The sequence below is a fragment of the Argiope bruennichi genome, chromosome 4, assembly GCF_947563725.1.
Source record: "Argiope bruennichi chromosome 4, qqArgBrue1.1, whole genome shotgun sequence".
NCBI lineage: Eukaryota > Metazoa > Arthropoda > Arachnida > Araneae > Araneidae > Argiope > Argiope bruennichi.
This window is the reverse complement of record NC_079154.1, coordinates 47,164,965-47,187,092: the sequence shown is the minus strand read 5'-3', so window position 1 is coordinate 47,187,092 and position 22,128 is coordinate 47,164,965. Positions and strand designations below refer to the sequence as shown.

Genomic DNA, 22,128 nt, shown 5'->3' with positions numbered 1-22,128 from the left:
TTCTTTTATTGACATAAAACTATCCAAACTTCAAAAGTAATGGCATATTTACATCTAGTGCATTCAAAAGTTCCCATTACAAGAGTCTTCGTATTCAAAAATTCTGTAACAGTTCTTTTTAGATTTAAAAAGGTCGTCTGAAATTGTAATGGTCAAAGTTATATAGAACTTACCCAATCCAGCGAAACATATTCAATATGAATATATTCTTTTTCTACAAAATATATAATCTTACATTTTCATTTAAAATACATAGTTTTGTGTTCTTGTACAGGTATAAGCAATATATCTGGTTTATTTTTATTTATATAATCTGTGTTTTTAAGCAGCAGAGATCGTTTAGAAAAGACTTGAAGTTCGACAGAACAATAATGACATTTTCGAAAAATATAAGAGAGAATAAGAATTATAACAAATTATTTAAAATCCAAAAAGTGTTTTTGTTTTCAATACAGGGACGATCTTTTGTTGTTTAAGATAATTCAGTTGTATAAAATAATATTCTTTTACAGAATAATGAGAAAGTCATTATTTCATTTTTAATTAACCTTCCAGCTGCGTATGCCACGATTTCCGCGGGCTGGCAATCGGTCCATTTTCTGTTGCATCCCACGTTTTTCCCAGTTTAGAGTATTTATTTTTACGATTGCAGATTTTTATTGTATTATATTATTATCGTGTAGCATATAGTATCAGTTCACTTTCTTTGAAAAATATTTGATTTTATTTGCAAACATCGCATCTAAATAGTAATTTTAAAGAATTACGCAGCCAGAGGATTAAGAAATCCATGCATAATATTTTTTGACAAATACTAATATTTTAAAATTTGCTAATATATTATTCATTTCTTTTATTTACCATAAGAATTTTTAATTATCTTATTTAAAAATAAAAATGTTTTTACAGTTCCTGTTTTAAACAGATAAAAAGAAATAATAATAAAATGTCTGAAAATAATGAGGAATTAAATTCTATCGTTGAGAAACATCTGCTGTCCTAGATGAGATATAATATGAATAAAGAATTAAGTAATTGTATTTTGTATGTGTTGTAAAATTCAACTCTTTTTACTTATGTGGGAAATTCAATCAATTGATAGAAGAATAAATGATAGTTAATTTAATGATAAATAAAATAATAACGAATAATTATTATTTTGGTATTGTGATTTATTATATTCAATTTTGATACTCATTTCTGAATAATGCACAAATAATTGTCCGCAAATAGGTACCTGCCATAAGTAAACTGCATTACTGACAGAAGAAAAAAATTTGAAGACCCGTGACATAGTAATGGAAAAAAGGTAATTGATTATCACATTTAATGATTTTATAAACCTAAAATGTGTGTGTTTTTTAAGATCAATTTAAGTGCTGAAGATGAGATACAAAAGCCGATAAAGTGGATTAATTACTAAATAATGCAAAATTTATTAAATGATCTACAATTAATAATTTTAGACAATAAATGCACAAAATTTTTATTTACTAATTCAAATAAATTGGACTTTGTACAATTCAGAAAAATATTTTTAGCCCTATTAGTCAAAGTGTGTTTTCATGTGTTTTCATTTTATCCTTTTCGTACTCTTCAACTTTTTAATTGACATTAACCATCGCGCAATGAAGCTAATAAAAGATTATTTGCCAAAACAAAGAAAAGTCATGTACTGATTTTAAAAATACATATCAATATATTTTCACTCAATTTTAAATTGTACTTATGTTAACATTAAAATTGATTATACTATTATTATAAATGGCTTAAAATTATATTTCATATAAGAGTTGGTATAAATGTAGAATTACACTCTTCACCGAGTAGTATTTTAGAAAGTAAAATTTCTTTTAACAAAAAAATCGTCCCTGTTTAAAAACAAAAGAAAAGAAATAGAGAGTTTCTTCATTTTTGTATGATTGTTAACAAATTGATCATTTCGTTGAATAAAATGCATATTAATATACAAATATTTTAAGCATATTGAACCCTGTTATATCTTGTATAAAAACCTTTCAATGATTAAAGATTCCACAATATAGACTAACTTTTGTGACATCTTGCTAGATCTGATGAACAATTTATATAACGATAGTTTTCACACAGAATCGCCCGTTTCATCTTTTTTTGTACGATCAATATAGAGAATTTTAGATATAAAGTAATCTATTGTTAACTTTCTTTATAAATTCTAATAAAATGTTTAAAATAACAACAACAATAAAAAATGTAAAATTTTCAGTTTCAATGCTTGAAAAAAAAATCTTTTTAAAAATGTAAACACGTTCGTTCTCAGGGTTTCATAATATTTTGATGTGTTCCTTAATCGCTAAGTACATAAATATATAAAATGTGAAGACATTGTTTGAGTTATTAATGATTATTTTTTTTCAAAAATGTAACCATTGATTAAAATCTTAATTAACATTTTTTTTTCAAGTGATTTCAATGATCAACATTCATTTTTGAAATTAGAGGTCGTAAAAGACACTTTGGTCTTCAAATTAAATCACAGTCGAGTTTTTCCAATTGCGTTTGACTAACTTCCATTACTTTATATAATAAATTAATAGCTCAATTATAATAGTAATTTTAATTTTATAGTAACTAAATGTACTAAATAATTTAATATTTATTTGATTATAATACAAATGTGCAAGTAACTTAGGAGGAACAATGGGATATATCAGCTGAACCCCCTATCAACCAATCGAATGCGATCGCATATTCATTCCAGTTTTTTTTACATCGTCTAGAGCTACATGTATGAGATGTTTTCATAATTGATTTCCGATCATTGATTTAAATTTTATTACGTGAGTATTATGTTTCTAAGGAATCTATTAAATCAGATAAAACTTTTATTTGGGTATTTTACATGTAAGATGATTAAAATTAAGGCATACCTGCTCAGAGCACAAGAAACAGAGTAGGTTGTGGACATTAGATAGCCAAATGACATCTAGTTTCAGAAATAAGAAAAATTGAATGGCGAAAAAAAAAAAACTACTATTAAAAGAGATAATTTTTTTATTCGGAATTTTTGACTTTAAAGGAATTTATTAACATATGCTTCTTGTCCAAAAAATAGTTTTTTAACGTTATAGATTTAAAAAAACAAAAAACAAATATAAAACATTAATAAACATTTACGAATTTTTTTATTTAATAAATGGAGGACCAAACTTTTTTTGAATGAAGAATCATTTTACATCATTCTCATTTCAGTTGACACCACCTCAAAAAATGGCGCAATCAATTTTTTCAATCTATAACGTAAATTTCTGATTGCATATTATTGAAAACTTTAACGACGACAATTTACAGAAGACGTACTTGTTTTTTTGACAGCAAATAAATTTTGTCAAAACCGAAATCTAATTGACTCTATAGAAGAAGCATTCATGGCATTGAACGAATTTAATTGTCTAATAAGAAGGAAAAAATCCTTCTGAATTTGAAGAAAAACTTGGTGTTTTCTTCGTCAAATATAAGAACCATATCTGCATATCTTAAGATATATATATCTGACTAATATTCTTATTCAAAATGCATCAACAAAAATTAAATTATATGATATAGATATTATAGTCTCCCGTCTATTTTATATTATCGTTCATTTTTAGAACTTTTTTGGTGTTGTTCCTTTTCCACGTTCTGCAATAGATATTACCGAGAAGGGGTATTCCTAGAACCGCTAGTATTTTCTTTACAGTGCTCTTAACATGTATACTTTAACTCTAAACATTTTGCAAATTATGCAAATATAAATCCCATTTACGTTCATCTTCTGAACTTTCTTAAGTCTTTTTAAGTCTGTACTCTGTAAGGAGAATGATTTTCTTAGGATTACTGGCTTATCTCTACAACATTCTTGTACATGTATACTTTAATTCTAATCATCTGGTATATCGGATCAATAAGTTATTGCAGGTACTTTATTCGAACAATAAAATGCTTGAGCTGCGGTAATAGATTTTTCTTTGAGACCCTAGTCGCGAACGTGTTCACATACAAAAGAAACAATATCCTTTGAAATTTATTATCTACAATTTTATATGAAAATATACAACTTAGAGAGCCTATACCATAAAACAGAAAATTCTGAAAATAGCACTATCGATGCATTATTTCTTAAAATAGCATTATCGATGCTGCAAAAATATAACATTTTCAGAATTTCGATAGCTTATTTGTTATGAGGGAAGGTTACTCTTTGAATAAGTCAAACAATTCGGAGAGATATGATGAAGTGACATTCGATTAATTCCAGCGATTTATAATGATAAAGAAATAATATTTGATTTATTTCAGTGATTCATATTGATATAAAGAATTAACATGTGAACGTAAAAGAAATAACATTCAACTACTTTCATTGGTTCAATAAGGATATAACATTTCAATAATTTCAATGATTAATCATGCCATAGATACTACTTTCATTGGTTCAATAAGGATATAACATTTCAATAATTTCAATGATAAATCATGCCATAGATAAATAATAGTTAAATAATTTTATTGGTTAATAATGATAGAAAGAAATAACTTTTGAATAATATATATTTAATAAAGCACAAAATGATAACATTTTTCTTATGTAGCACCTAATAAAATCTTTAAGAATAAATAATATACTGACTTAGAATTTGGATGTTGAAGATGCATTCAAACACATTTAAAATTGCTCTTTATTAAAATCTATGTGCAGAAACAAGGTCTAGCTGGCTGACTGGTATCATTTATTGCTTTACATAAAAGTAGACCAAATGTAGAATGTTATTTCAAAACATAGATAAGACTTCATGTATTTTTTTTCTTGTAATGATGAAACGCTACCTTCAATTTTCGTCTTTGAAAAGGACTATTATTATCTTTAAGAACTCTTATTAGTTTCATAATATCTTTTAATCACTTCAATTTTTGGATTAAACAATTTTTTTTCCTCACACGATTCTGAAAAATTTGCAGCTTATTCTAAAGGGGTGGAGTATTCTTTTGTTTCAGAAAATAATTTAAAAAAGATTTCTTAAAGAATATTCTGACACTTTTTTCTGAATAAACGAAAAAAAAAATGTTTTCTTAGAATGTTCAAAGTGTTTACTCTGATAATATTTTTCTAAAATCTAAATTAAAAAAAAGTTTGGTAAAATATATTTTGTTAAAGAAATCTCTTAATTTATTTAATTCAAAATTTTAAAAGAGTTCAGTATTCCGCAAACTCGAACTCTATATTTTATTTGAAATTTATAAGAATGCCGTACAATATATGGAAAATATATGTTTGTATTTATAAAAACTTTTTTATCATTTACATTCATTGTAATTGAACATTTAAATTCTGCAACATGAATAATTTTTTTCTTTAAAAACTAAGCATTTGGCACTATAAAGAAAATAATGAATAATTTTTGAATACGTTTTAGTTCAAATAAAAATTGTACTTTGTCATATTTCATTTCATATCTATTTTGATACCAAAATTAAAAATGGAATTAACTTATACTAACTTTTAGAAAAAAAGTTGTGGATAAAACTTTTGATTAGTTGCTGCCAACTACTCTTATATAATAATAAATATTGAACGAGGTTTATATCTCAATTCGTACAATACATTTTACTTATAAAAAAGAATTAATATTTTCGCTAAGTGGCAAAGTCTTGGCTCTCAGCCACATGCAAGTTGTTGTGTAAGGGAAAAAAAATATGGATTTGGGTTTTTTACTATTCTGTACTATTTTTAAAAAGTTAATAGATTTGAAAGAATGCAAGGCAAGGAAAAAAGAAAAATTAATTTTGATTTAAATTTTTAAAATTGAAATTTAAATAAGATTTCATTACAAAAAATATTTTTCTTTTTCAAGTAAAAATACATTGTAAGTAAATATTTCAATCAAACAAGTGACAAAATATTCAAAATTAATTGAAAAAGGAGCAACAATTTTAGTGATGCAAATATATATCGCTGCGATGTGTAGAGTTAATGTTATTTATTTGAAACGTTATTGTTTCAGAAACAGTAACGTTTTTATGGGCGATTCCACACGTTTGTGAAAGGGGTGCTCACCAACGACACAGTGTACTACTGTTTCGTTGTAATTACGGGCGTGAAAAACTTCGTGTAAATAACTTCTAAGCGAGCTCTGTTTAAAGTTCTCCATAATATTTCCAAGAGAATAAATACAATATCTCTCTAACTCCTATGATCATGTGATGAAAATCGTACAGAAATAGTAGTGTATCTGTTGCGAAGATAGAGTTCTTTAAAAATCTACAGAGGCTATAAAAGTGCTTTTGTAAACAGCCTAGAAAAAAACTAAGTAGGTAATCGCGCGTGCGCTATCTACATCGTGCACAGAGTTTTAAGAACTGGAAGATGTAACCTCGTTGTGTTCCAGAAGTATCACGCGTTTCTTTCTCACTCTTGTGCCCCGCCGATGATTGCACTCGAACACAAGAACCAACCCCTCCAAAGGTCAATACATTTCATTCAAATTCACTCAAATTCCGAAACGATTATCTGTAGGAAATTAGACCTCTTATACATACACAAAAACATCGGTACAAGTATCAACAATTATTCTTCGATATTGTAAAATACTATTCGCAAGTGGGCATTAATATCTTTTTGGCAATTGCTGAAAAATTTATGCTTGAGTGGGCTAAAGGATAGTGATTTCGTCGTTACTTTGTTCCCTTATTTGCCATTAGCGTAAGCTTGGTTTGGATATAATTTTTTCAATGGCAAAATAATTGGCTGTTATCTTGGTAATGTGACTGGTGTTTGGTGAACCTTCTAAGACAGCCCTAATAGTAAGTCAGTGGCAGATCATTCGGGTATTTCTTCAGTTAGAGATCCGACATACTCCAAGTATGAATACTAGAAATTTTTTTCTGACGTTGTCTTAATGGTGACGTATGAATTTGTGAAACTTAATTATTTTATGCTGATTCTGAATTATATGCAGGCCATTCTGAAATTGTCCTGGACTGGATGGATGTTGCTTCAAAATCGTATCAGATGACAAAGCAAGAATTCTCGTTCAGCGTACATAATAAATGGCCAAAAGATTTTACCTCTACTATGCGTAATTTTATAGAAAATTGCGAAGTATAAAGGTGAAAGAATATTGAAATAGTGAAAGCGAGTTTAAATCATGAAAATTTGCAACTAGATTGAATAAAAAAAAAATCCGTAAAAAGATAAATTAATCCTCAAGTTTATGAAAAAAAAATTGCTGGGTTTTTGTTTCGTCTCATTTCTTCCTTATGTGATTAGTTTATCAAAGACCTATTTTTCTCGTTAGACAGGGCGTGGAATTTTCCAAAGAGGACCCTGAAAGAACTTACTACAGAAAGAGAATTATAGCATACATGTTACCTTCACTTTTGTGGTCATTATGGTATTGAAGCATGTGTAGCTAGTCGCTGTATGAAAAGAGCATACATATATGAAGTAGCAATTCTGATCACCATCTTTTGTAAGCCTCATATGATATGCGAGTACTGGTGCTAGAGTTTCTAATAAAATTAATTTCAATGTATCTAATATTATTCTTTCGTCTTTTTCTGAAAACTTATACATCGCAGAGTTACCATTATCTGGTTATTTTTACGTAATCTCTATGAGGATTCTCTCTTTGCACACTTTGTGATAGAATATCCCATATCAAAGGATCTTCTGGGCTACCTTTATTATCATCTAAACTATTAAAGGCGAAAGACTCATATTGTTGATTGCAGAAAGGACGAGCTTCTTCTAAATTTTCAAGGACACTCTGGATTTATCTACTTTTAGTAGCAACGGATTTTTCTTATACAAGATAATAAATCTGTGAGTATATTTGGTTCAGAAAGGGAAGGGAAGAATGATGGATTTTCACTTTCATGTGATATAAAATATTTGGGTTTTTGGAAAAATATCACTATTCATTTTGTGAACAACGAGAAATTCCTACTATTACAAGGCACATGCAATGGATTATAAATTATTATTTCACTTAAATAGCTCATTTCCGGAAATGGCTGATATTTTAGTCATCCTGAAGTTCCTAAAGTTATTTTTATTTTTTTGTGTTCTAAAATGAGTGGAATTAAATTCACCTCATAATGGCGATCCTACCTTATGAAGTTGTCAGTGCGCCTTTTAATTAATCCATCTTTGATAGTTCCTATTCTTGTACTTATCCTTGAGTGTTCTATATTTTCCATAGTTAAGACCTCACATACTCTATGATTTCCCGACAGAGCTTATGGAAGTAAAAAATGATGCTTGACGAGATGGAGATTTTCGTGCTGTGAAAACTTTTTATTTTATTCTCATTTGAATGCATGGAATGAATACCCATGGAGATTCAAGCGATGAGCCAGTGATTCACCAAAAATGACGCATCGAAGTCAATCAGATTCGTTATTCCTCACAAACTCTGGGACATCTCTAGGAGTGATTTGGTCCGGGGCTTCTAAAGAAATCTACTTAAAAAAAAGGCAGTCTTTGATCGATATGTGATTTCCAAAGGAAGAGAAGGTGAAATACCTAATTTAATTCGAAAATAATGGCCGATTTGGTTCGGAGGAGGGGTGTGATTGCTTGTGGTCGGGCCAATCAAGGATCGTGCGCGGATGAAACATTCCTCTGTGATCACGGCGGAAGTACTCTCCACGCTAACAAGTGGAAGCCTTCCTGTGGGAAACGTGGTGGGAAGAAAAAGTGCAGGAATAACAAATGTGATGGACCCTCGGAGTATTCGGAAAATGGGGTAGGGCACTCCCACCCCGTGTTTTGTTCTGTTCATAGGCACCAGGGTGTGTTAAAAGATGAGTCTTTGGTCAGCAGATAATATCTTCTTACTCTTTGTGGTGGTAGTTCATGATGTAGTTGAGGAGCAGGTCGTAACAATACTTGTATTCCGTCTGAAAAAAAAAATCGTAAATGCTTCTGAGAAAACATATACTGGAGCGAAAAGTATAAATTGTTTTAAATATTTGTATGAGATTGATATAAATATTAGTTAAAAGATTAAATAGTACGTATTTGTTGTAAATCAATGTGTTTGGCATTGAAAGTAAAAATATAAATTTCAAAACAATAGTTTAAAATGGTGGTATTAATGAAAATTTTGAGTGTCTGAAAAAGTCTTTCTTTGTTCCAGAAGTACGTAAGTACGATTCGTAAGTACGTACCTTTAAAGTACGATTTCGTACCTTTTTCGACCTTGTGGGGTGATATATTCTTGTCTTAACTAGAAGGGCGACGTTAAAAAACGGGGAGCAAAATAATATATGCAAAGTGAATAAAGGACGGACAGATTAGTTCGATTTTTGGAGCGAAATATTAAACGCAATATGGGGTAGAAAAAACTAATTGGTACAATATTTCAAAAAATAGTTAAGCTAGGATAATGCTGAGCATACTAGATGTGAAACATTGACTATCTTCTTTATACTTATTTCATTGAAATGCCAAAGAAAAGTTGAAGTTAGAACTTCTGGCGAAGTTTGGAAAATCGTCAAATTTTCCAGTGCCTTCATCGCTGCATTTCAACGGAATTGAAAATCTTTGCCCTTTAAGAGAATTCTTCATATAAGAAAAAAAAATCACATGGAGAGAAATTAGGCAATTAGCTGGTCTTTGAATTATAAAAATATTATGTTTTGGTAGATAAGTTGACAACTGTAGGGATCTGCGAAACGGTATCTTATTGTGATGGAGCTCAGTGCTTTTGATTTATCTTTCCTCTAATGGAAAGTTTTAAATGCTAGTAATCATAAACTATGTGTGTATGATATACATATTTGAAAATGGTAGAGATCATTTATGACTAGTCGGTCACATGATATTTTAAGCTTATTCTATTGGAAGTGATATAATTATTCTACATTTGAAAAATATTAATAAACATACAGAAATATTTGAACATAACAGATTTATCATGTGAAAATGAACTGATTACGTTAAAAAGTGAATATTTTGTCGCCCGGTCTTATGATGCGAGTTACTTACGATATTCTCGACGAGCTGTGGCCTGTGCCTCCTGACCACCTTGACAGCTGTGAAGACGTCCACCTCTTCGTGTTCGATGGCCTGCTCGATGGCGATGCTGGCCGCACAGTATACACCCACCCGGGCTCTGCCGTTACTATGGCCGAAAATAAAAATGTTAATAAGAACAATTGTTAAAAAAACTATTACTACAGTAAATTCGATTATCCCGCGAGTGAATTATATTTAATTCTTTATTTCATTCACAAATAAAACCGACGGGAATGGTCTCTCTGAAACTTCCTCTCATACTGAGAAAGATGTCATAAAATTGTAGACCTTGGGCCGTAAGCGCCAAGAATGTTTAAATTTCTATTTTCAGATTTTCGCGTATGAGAATTATAAATTTAAGGGGGAAAAAAACTGGTACTTATGTACTAACTGCATGCCATAAAAGAAGAATGTTTACAAAAAAAAAAAAGGGAAAAAAAAAGATTTTTTTTTTTTTTTGTACAATTAATTGCCCGCATACAGTCCATATATAAGTACGAAAAAAATCGAATATTCATTTAGGACACCAAATTTTGAAGCTAAAATTTAATATTAAATTTGAAGCAAATATTTGATTTATGTAGTCACAAGATCACATACACAATTTTATTTAACTCATTGCGTTTCGCACATGCAAACAGACGAACAGACAAATGGTCAACCTTTCGACAGATTTGGTTCAAAATTCGATTCTTTGGATTCTAAAATAGTGAACCAAATTTAATTTACCTAAGTCATGTTTTTCATTTATCAGTTTTCATTTACAATCAGTTCCTTGACTGTATGTTTCTAAATTTGATAAGAATATACGAATATTTGATATTTGATACGAATATTTGATATGAATATACGAATATTTGATACGATACTAAATTTGATATTAATATACGAATATTTGATACGATACTAAATTTGATACGTAACTAAAATTGTCCACCAAATTTTATCTAACTTTTCAAGTTTTGTTGTTATTGAATACATTTTTATTCGGATAGCTGGATAGACAAAAGGAATTTCGTTCAAAATTTGGCGGAAATTTACAAATTTATTTTACAGACCACATATCGAATTTCATCTGTCTAACTCAAACCGTTTTTAAGTTATCGAGTTCAAGGTCAGACAGAAATATGATTTTCGGACTCAAGGAGGTCTGCAATGTGGAGATTCGTCAAAATCCCGAGTTTGAACTTTTTGACGATTACAATAATTTCTTTTTTCGATTACAATATTTCGTAAAAGATGAAGTAAAAAAATGGCATTGATGCAGATCCGGAGTACCTTTGCATATCTCAGTATGAAATCGTAAAACTGTAAGGCACTGATAAAAATATTCTAACTCGGAATATTAATAATCATTATATTCTATGTAATAATAATAATACTATATTAATAATAATTAATATATTTTTTTATTCTTTAATATAATTATATTATATATATGATATAAATTTTAATGAAAGTTTTGAAATTTTCTTCTAATATTCACTGAAGCTGATTTTTCTTATAATATTCCTTTCAGCTTTTGAAACTTTTTTGATTTTGCTTCTTGTTCTCTGCTCATTTGACAGAAGGAATTATTTCCTACTTTTTTAATTCATTAATAAAAGCACATTTAATTTTTTTTATTTAAATATATTTTATTCTCAGTCTTTAATATAGTTCATAATACATTATTATTAATATTACTAATTCTTGAAAGAATTTTTTCCCCTCAAATTCCCACTAAATAGTGCCTATCATATGGAGTCAAAATTAAATAAAAACTAATCGGTTAAACGTTAGTTAAATTATGAAAATACTGAAATATTATTTTTCTAACAGGAAACGCATAATTGTACAAAACGTGAGAGCTCTAATGCATCATGGAATGGAAAATTAGCTTCAAAATTCAGTCGTTACAAACATAAAAGAAATCAAGCTGTATAGAAACATAGTGGATTCATCATCTTATATGAAGGTGAGTGCATTAATAAATAAAATGAAATTTGGGAAAACAATGTATGCTGTTGAATCATCACGAAAAAATTGCGAGCATGATAAGTAAAACCGCATATATTTATTTAATTTTAAACTTGAAATTTTATTGTCTGGAATAAAGAACTATTGAAATACTGTTTTTAGTAAGTCTGAGACATGACTGTTGGGGTGGGATGTGATGGCATTTAGTCATTAAGAATTTCAAGGCAAAAAGGTCAAGAAAGAATAAATTTGGGACCTTTTTACAGATCAGTATGAAAAATACTCGTTTTAGAAGTGGAATTGGACCTAAAAGTAAAGAATTGCTTGTGCAGTAGTTTTAAAAAATGTTAGATTTCCAGAAACTCAAAATATTATCCTAAAAGGTATACATAGCTTTTAACAATTCATTCATGCAATGTGTTGTCATGAAAAGGCATTTGAGCTATGAAAAAGCGCAAAACAATGCAATAAAACAAAATTGATTAAAATTTATAAATGATTATTTTCTATAAAACATGAACCAGTGAAAACTGATAGTTTTAATCACGAATCTTGCGAAACCGAAAGACGCGATTTCACAATATTATTCAGGCTATTGCAAAATACAACCCGATTAATTATTTAAATTATTTAGGATTTTATTTAAATGAAAATGAGAATTTTTTTAAAGTACTGTCTCTCTCAAAATGCAATGCAGATTAAAATCGTACTTTGACGTCATAAACCAACATTTTTTTACTATTTCAAGTAAGTTATTTTTAATCCGGTAAATTCGGTTGTCTAGACAGAAGTTTTCGTTTTAGCCTTTCTTAATCTGTCAAAATGCGTCTGGAGACCAAAGTAGTTCCTTAATAGAACTGAAATAATTTTATTTTGTATGTTTTAAGAATAGAACTATTAAATATGATGGGAGATTAAATTATTTCTTAAATTGGGAATGAACCTATCTAAAAATATCATCGAATTACTCTGTACTGACTTAGACTGCTTCAACAAATGTAATAGCTTCCAAATTAAACTGGCGCAGCATTTAATGAATGACACGTGATCATGAACCCCCGCCATTAAGATTACTTTTAATATCATTGTGCTTTAAAATTTGAAAAAAACATTTAAATCTAACGCTGTTCTCTGGTTGGAAAGCAGATTTCCTGAAGCAAAAATTGTGAGCTTATTTTGAAAAATATACAGAGGGAAATAAAAAAAAAAAAAATTATGTCTTTTATTTTCTCGTATACATAGTATAGAGAAAGTAATCGTCAAAAAAAAAAAAAAAAAAAAAAAAAAAAAAATTCGAACTTGAGATTTCGACGAATTTGCAAGTTTTAGACCTACCTAAATACGAGAAAATAAATTTTTGGAAAATGTCCGTCTGTCTATGACGAAGATAACTCCAAAAGGCTTTGAAGTAAACGGTTGAAATTTGGTGATTTTTATAAAATTTTGAAGCAAATTCCGTTCGTTGGAAGTCTGTCTGTCCGGCTGTTCGAATCTAAGTTAACACGATAACTATAAATAAAAAGAACTAGATAAATAAAATTCGGCACAGAAATATAACGTTTATAGCGTAGAACATGTATAAAATTTTGAGCCAAATCCAACTTGGAATTGACCGGCTGTCGGTTTGTACTTTCAGAAAAATGTAAACGCAATGTCTTTAATACATCAAATTTGGTATGGGCATTTATGTGTTAAATTTTTGTTTCAATCGGTTATGAAAAACGTGTCTAAAACAAAAATTCGATTTTTAGATACTATTAACGAATGTCAGGAATTAATGGTCAAATAACTCACCAAGGATGAAACGGCAGATTTAGTAAAAAGGCTAAGTTCACGCCAAAGAATAATATTTCGTAAATATTATACGCGAATGCTATGCAAGGCGTTCTCTGGCAAGACAAGTTTATTAGAAAATGTACAAGAATGTTTTCAGGTGACCATTCCCACTGATTAAAATGAAATAAACTATAACCTTTGTTGACCTTTCACTTCAAAAATAATAGCTAATTTATAAATTCATAAATATCAAAGCTATCGCCAAATGAAATCACATGATATATGTTTAGTATCGAAATTCATCACATATAATTTTTTGTACTTTAGTTAGCTGCAGTTTGCTCCTTTAGAGCTCTGTGGAAATGATGACTTACCTGATCTTTTATGAACTTCTGTACGATAAAAAGGGGAGGGGGGGGGTAGGACATTACAATGGCGTTACGAGTTTTTCTTGGCATTCATTTTTGGATTCATTCAATTTTGGGAGCGGGAATGGAAAAGGTAAGATATCCAGAATTTTTTAGAGTAATTTAATTTTGTACAGTAGAGCTCCAAATATTTTAAATATAGCTATTCGGATCATTTTGAGGAGGGAGAAAGTACAGAAATACACAATCAAAATCTTTCAGACTGAAAGTGAGGACAGTTGGACAACAACCAACTTTGATTGTAATGTTCAAACAGTGATATTTTAAACAAATATAAAGTGGGTTTACACTCGGCCACTTATAAGACGGCCAGTAGACAGCGCATGCGTAGAAAGACTGAAAAATATTTCTCGGTCCATGGCAAGTACTTGTCCCTACGGGATAACAACATGACGCTGTGTTGGATTTTTTTTTCTTACTGCACTTACGTTTGTAGAATTTGGCGTGGAAAAATTTATCACTTATAGACTAATTCCGACATATTTTGCTCTTTGTTTTTCTGATGTGAGGTTGTGTTTATTTTTTCATTTTATTTTCCATTTCTTTTTCTAAAGTTTCCCAAATTTAAGTATGTTGATCTTTTTTTTTTTTTTTTTTTTTTTTTTTTTTTTACCATGTTTTTTTGGGTAAATATCCACTATTTTAATACGATACGCAGTGAAAAAGAAAAATTCAAGCATACATAAATCAGTCCCTTTCTGCGTATGCGTTGTCTTACTGACCGTCTTATAATTAGCTGAGTGTAAACCCACCTTTATGCCGGGTTTACACTCGGCCAGTTATAAGACGGCAAGTAGGTAGCGCATGCATAGAAAGGGACTGATTTATGTTTGCCACAATTTCATAAGATATATTCAAGCATTCCATGCTTGGCTATAAATTGCCGTTTTGGCGTCCTTTAATTTTTCTTTTCACAGGAATGATCTATATTAGTTTCTTAAAAAGGATAGATATTTACGCAAAAAAAAAAAAAAAAAAAAAAAAAAAAACATGGCAAAATTAAAAAAAAAAATGGTAGATAAAATGAGAAAACACACACACAACCTCGCATCAAAAAGAACAAAGAGCAAAGAAAATGTCGGAATTAATTTAAAAGTGATCAATTTTTTTACTTCCCCCGCCAAATTCTACAAACACTTGCACAGTAAGTAAACATATAATAAATACAGTAGTTGTTTCGCCCGGAGAATAACTTGACATCGACCGAACAGCATTTTTTAGCCTTTCTACGTATGCGCTGTCTACTTGCCGTCTTATAACTAACTGGTCGAGTGTAAACCAGGCATTAATCGCAGTTTATCCTGATAATTGGGAGTTCTGCTGTACTTTTATTAGATTTCAGTGCAAATTCGTTGAAATATTTAAATTTAAATTTCAAAGTATTATTCTGAGGATTTTTTTCTTATTTTCAAATTTGTTTAGAGATCATTGCGGTCTAGCATTTTTCTCAATTGATTAATTTGCTCAAAGTGTATAGACTAGAAAACTTTGTATTGAATATTTAAAATGTATCTTGAAGAGCCAAGTTTAATAAATTAACATGGTAAGCTAAAAATTCTAGATTCAAAACTCTTATTTTATGATGATGACAACACCATAAAAAAAATCATTCATGGTAAAAAGTTTTATAATTATTTCCCTCCATTTTGTTAAAATTATCTTTAAGTTTAGTTTTTAAATATTTTTATAAGTGAGGTACTGATGCCAGTTCTCTTGCAGAATTCCTGAAATTAAATGTTTCGCTATTTCAATATTCTATAGTATTTGATATTTAAAACCTCCTAATATAGATATAAAATTAAAACCAAGAAAGAAGAAAACTAGGTTTTGTAAGTTTAGAATGAAAAAAAAATTCTCAAATATAAATAAGTTTGTATAAGAATCATAAAAATAAAATTCTAAAAATGTAGCTTTCAGTTTTAAACTAGCGAGTTTAATAAACAATTGTTTGAAGGAAATTCCTTGCTTATAAAACTTACTTAAAAATGAAAAAAAAAGTAGTTCAAAATTAATTTGAAACAAACAATAACAATTATTTAACGCAAATATTAATTATTGCCCGATAAAAGGTATCTTGAAGAGCCAAGTTTAATAAATTAACATGGTAAGCTAAAAATTCTAGATTCAAAACTCTTATTTTATGATGATGACAACACCATAAAATAAAACTCACTTCCCTATTTGAAAATCATTGACCTCATTCGCTTAAAAACATCTTGTTTTATTGTGAATATAAGAAATGCATAAAAAGAGCGAAATGCATTATTTATCCATGATGACAAGGAAAAAAATGGAAAGATGAATAAAATATATATTTTGAAGAAGTCATGGAAGAGCAGAAATCAAAACAATTCAAATAAATATTCAATAGTACAAGACAGATGAATCAAGTTGAAAAATTTTTGTCATCAATTTAAAATATTGCTCTTATACATATTTTAAAGTAGATAACAATTTAGATGCCAATAAATTCACAATGAATGACGGAAAAGAATTTTTGAATTTAGGAAAAATGGTTTTTCCTACACACAGATGCAGGGGTGTTTGTGCTCCGGGGAAACCCCGGAATTCCGGGGATTTTGAACTTCGATACCCGGAAATTCCGGGGATCGTCGTTCAAAAGGAAGTAGGAATAATAATGAATTATTTATTTTGATCTGGGTAATTTTGTTTGCTTTGAAAGCAGAAAACGCAAGGTCAGTGTGTGTGGTGAAAACTTTTCCTTTCTTTCTCCAAAGGCAGTGATAATGCATGAAAAGGGGGAAAAAACTTCTTTTTTGTTCTTTCCTTATTGCGAGTTATGACTCATTCCCCCGGTTCTCGGACATTCTCTTCTGGATTCTTTCGGCGCGGCAGAAAAAAAAGGGAGAGACTTCGTTCGACCAGATGTGCGATCACGTGACCTGGGTTCAAAGGTCTTAATTTTGCAAAAAAAGTAATTCATTGAACTTTTATAATTAGGTCATTCAATACTTCATAATCGTAATTTTTCATTTCCCCCCCCCCTCTTCTCGAAACTCCAAAATGTCGGTAGTAAGTCCGTAAAAGTTTCCGGGGATTTTTTGGGGTCCCACAAACACCCCTGCAGATGTTAAAACGACATTTCGTATTACAAAAAGGATATTTATTACATTTTTCGTAAAGAAAATCCAATCAAAGTCAAAATCTCTTTTCTCCGTTTGTTTTGAAGTTCAAAACATTGTCTTTAAAAGCTTTTATTTTATCGAAGAACTGTTCATTTCATTTGTCTCGACATTTAAATAATAATACTTCGATTTTTAAAAATCGACATTTTCTAAAAATATTTTTTTTTTTTTTTTTTTATCGTCTGAACTATTAGTCTGCCTAATCTATAATCTTTTAAAGTTTGGAAAATTTTTCATTTATTTTAAATATATAAAAGAAAAAGCAAAATATATATAATTTTATGTCGTACAAGTTTTTTAATTCTTTTACTTAACCTTCTAAGATACTTTAGAACGTTCATCCCTAATTTAAGAAGTAATTAATAATTTAATATTAAAATTTTTTTTTATAAATAATCATTTCTACAAGGACACGGCGTAATTGGAAAATTGAGTTCGAGATGAAATTAAGCATAATGATTGGATGTTCAATCATGAAAATATTAAAGCGAATTAATCATCCAAGTAACTTCAAACTATCTATTAGTTTATATACTAGTAAGTTGTCACAGTCATTGAGCAGTCTGCATAATTGTTAAGATGCTAGCTTCGAATCTGCCAGGTCTGCATTCTGATCCTTGTTGCGCCATTTTTTTCTCAATATTATTTAAGTTAAATTAACGATTTACCAATAGTTTTAATTTATGATGCTTATTTTTTATACAAAAATAAATATACATCATATGACACTTGAATAATAATGAGAGTTCAATTTGTGAACAGTAAAATAATTATAAATATAGCTTTAATGGTGATAAATAATTTAAATTATTATTGCCATCTTTACATTGTTAGAAATTCTTGCTTTTTCGACTTTAAGAGTAACATTATATTTCTTTTAATTCTGCGAAAACCTGTTTGTCACGGAAAAGAAAGAGAGCAGCTGATAATTTAGTAAATACTTGCGGAAACGTTTTTGACTTCAGTATTCGAAAGGAAACGGTTGAAAGCAGGTGTAAAGCCATTGGTGGCACTGACAGATGGCTTGAACGATTACAATCATTCAAGTCTGAACGAAGCTTAGGGAAATAAAGGATTTTTGTAATTAATGTCTTTGTTCACAGATACAAATATTTATTTCATAATTGAGATGACGTACATATGAAAATCAGAAAGCAAGACGAGGAAAATTACAAACAATGTAACGTTATCAGAAAGTTAAATCATTCCAGTTAAATAATTTAGATATATTTTTTATCTCTATGATTCCATTAAATTGTCAGATATTAAAACCATATCATTTTAATTATCTTGCACATGCTTTATTCATGAATACATTAACTTTTCTAATTGAGACCGATTCTATGAAGGCCATAGTTCTATTGAAAACGCAAATGTTCGTTTCATTTGTTTCTTCTAACTTTTGTAACTTCATTGTATTCATATAATAAACTACACAGATAAGACAATTATATTGTACTTTTTTTTAGCTTTCAACAATGATTCAATCAACACAACTCAAAATGTAATGAAGCAATGAAAATGGTTTAAATTTCAGAGCAACAATACAATCTATTGTTGAAAATTAAGAAAAAAGAAAAATTCCTTCGTCCTTAGTTTTTATCAAGGGAAGAAAATCCCGCATTGATGAAAAAAAGGAAAATGGTTTGAATTTCATGGCAGCAAGGTAATTTAGCGTTAAAAATTAAACAAATAATTTTTTTTTATAAAAATTGCCAAAATTCAAAAAAAAAAAAAAGTTTGCACATTTATTAAATTGATATCATTGAAAAGACAAATTTTGAAATGGTGCAAAAATTATTTTTATGTTGTAATACTTTCGAAAATGGCGGAAAAACATTCCAATTTCGCTTAATCTTTAATTAATTAAAACTATAAAATTTAAAGAAAATTCGCTCCGAGATGCACATTTCTACCCTTCAAAGTGTATAGGTACCAAGTTTGGTAGCTCTAGTCTCTCTCTCTCTCTCTCTTTGTATTTGTCTCATACATACAAACACACTTTATTATTAATATAATTTTCTGCATATGAACCTTTTTAAAAATTTTTTTTCGAATATCTTATAGTACGCAGTTTCGAAATGCTTTCTTAATAGTCTGTGTTTTATTTTTTAATAATATACAGATAAAGTGAAAGGGTTTAATTTAAAGGAGCCGAAATTCAAATATCACATTTATCACATATATCACAAATATCACATTAGGTACATTTATATACAATAGGGCATTTTATGGTATTCTCATCGATTTCATTTGATATTCTAATTCCATTTCCGAAACACGATGCTTGATATACACGGTACTTGATGTCGTGTATATCAAGTATTAATGAAGATTTATTGTGAGAGGAGATTACCTCGAGACGAGGAGGACGGGTCCATAGGAAGTCCTCTGCCTCCATCGTTCCACCATGTTCATGAGCTCCACTAGGGAGTTGGTGGAGGTGGGAACTTTATGACCCAGGGGCCAGCATGTGATCAGGAATAACTGCGTGGTCTTCGGCTCGGCCTTCACGCCGGACATCAGCTCAGTCAGCGACACGACCTATCAGAAAAAAGAGTGGATGTCAGTAACAAATCAGAAGATGGAAAGATAAGTAAATCCTTTTGTCTATTAATTTTTTTTTTTTTTTTTTTTTTTTTTGCAACCGTTACATAGTGAGATTTTGGTGATCTAAAGTAATTTTTCAAAACTAATACAACAAATGGCCTTTGAGGGCAGGCATTTTCCCTCGTCGATTGCTTATGAAACAATTATGCGTTGGGGATTTTATTCCACTCTGAAGTGGGAACTATTGTGCGTTTTCAATATTAAACTATTGTGTGACTGATTGTAAAACTTATGTACATTGTAGATCTGATCGATATAATTCATTAGCATATCTTACTGCATTATAATGGATATACATGTACTGGGCTTTCACTGTTCGTTTTCATATCATAGTGCTCCTCGGGAAAGAATCTTTATCTGAAACATGCTCCAGCATATATCTTGCATTGAAGTATTTAAGGATAAGTCTTTTTTTTTTGACATTTAATACTGTTGATGAAAAAATATTTTGTCATCAGAAACATTTATTGATGATCCGTTCCCAGTTAAGTTCTAGTGCTTCCATACAATTACCAGCAGCAGGGCTATTGACAAAATATGACATATTCTCTGCAATAGTATAACAGTCCTTTCTAGCAAGTTATTTCGAAAGCCACCTCTTTTATATTGAAGTCCAGAAAAAGATTGTAACACTTTCTACTGTTGATTTAATACTATAAATGTTCGAATCAATAATATTATACCTAGTTCAAGGGCCAAGAGATTAAATAAAACTGGTGTTATTTGTCAACATATTTCAATATCATCTTTTCATTAAAACGTTTTTTTTTTTTCATTCAAAAATGTCACACACAAATTCCATAATCCATTGCATTGTTTTACTATATTCGTGCAGTGCTTTTTGTGGGCATCAAAAGAACATAATAAAGATTGCCTTTAAAATGTCGTCTTTATTACCTAAAAACTCTTGAAACTGGCTGGAAACTTACCAGCTTCAAAATAGTTTTCTTGTAACTGCAAAACAGAATGTTAATTTTTCTAACCTTAACCACCGACAATTTGTAAACAATGAATCGAGAGAATCTGGATAGAAGGGTCTATAATCTCCTTTGCCTTATATAGTTGTAAAAAGTTCCAAATTACATTGTTTTGCTTGGATGGCTTGTACATGGATTAATTTACACATTATATACATTGTGCAGCATCGAAGAGAATCAGTAGATTGATATTAAGAGATCAATTGACATTTAAATTATTAAAGACCTTAAAAATTCAATATCTTTTATAAATTTTAAGTGAAAAAAGGTAATTATGAAGTTGACTGAATTTTACTAGAAGAGAGTGAAATAGTATTTGGTAAGGATGTGCTTCATTGGTGGGTCTTAATATTTCATCGAAAAGAATAAATTCTATATTGGCGATTTTTCTTTTTTTTAATTTTCATATTTGTTTCTTCAGGATAAAAATTGCAATCAAAACTGTTCTTCAGGCGCTGAGGAGTTTTATTAAATCAATGCATTCTCGATGTTGTTTTCAATTTCAATGAGATCACTTTTTTTAAGGATATAATTATATTTGACTTCTTTATTTTGAGTTGGAACCTGAATTTCTTCAGTTTTCTTACCAATTTTCTTGAAGGGGGAAATTTTTAGCTTGTAGCTTGTAGAGTATTTGGCTCAATTAAATTTAAGTCTTCGTGCTCACCTTCTTCAGTATCCTGAAGATCCACGACTTGATATTGGGCAGAGTGCTGTGGGATACGGTCTCGATGGTGAAGACGGGGCCGAACTTCTTCGACTTCTCCTTCTCGGTGGGGTAGAACTGCGGGTAATTCTGAAGAAAGAGAAGCACATAGTTAGACTGCAATCCATCCACTGACAGATAAGAGACAACATTGTAATCATCATACTCACACTGGAAGGGGGGTGGTCACTCAGAACAACAATAGAGTTGCAGTCGTGGTCATAAACAAGGGACCAGAAATCAGGCACTGTGTGTTGCATCGGCCACTCAGTCACGATGAACTCCTTAGAACGAAGATAGCCCTGGAAAAAGTCGAGAAGTTTGGTCAAAATATTGTTAAGAATTTTGTAAACAGTTTGAATTTTTTCACAATGATTATATTATCTTGATTTAACCTGTGGCTATGGTGGTTAGTTTGTACCAATATATATGTGAATGAAGCATCTGTAATTTTTCAAAGAAGAGCTAAAACAAATTTAAAGGGAGT

The 22,128-nt window shown here is 29.7% G+C and overlaps 1 protein-coding gene across 1 annotated transcript in view; it reads right to left on the bottom strand.

The window, feature by feature from the left end:
* Positions 1-22,128, bottom strand: part of LOC129966244 (receptor-type tyrosine-protein phosphatase mu-like) — a 229,437-nt gene continuing 207,309 nt past the window's right edge. The window contains exons 13-17 of the mRNA XM_056080659.1: positions 21,812-21,943; positions 21,603-21,731; positions 19,705-19,892; positions 10,010-10,145; positions 1-8,919 (exon numbers count right to left, since the gene is read on the bottom strand). Coding sequence (XP_055936634.1) covers positions 8,854-8,919; positions 10,010-10,145; positions 19,705-19,892; positions 21,603-21,731; positions 21,812-21,943 — 651 coding nt within the window. The 3' untranslated portion in view covers positions 1-8,853. The remainder of the gene's footprint in view (positions 8,920-10,009; positions 10,146-19,704; positions 19,893-21,602; positions 21,732-21,811; positions 21,944-22,128) is intronic.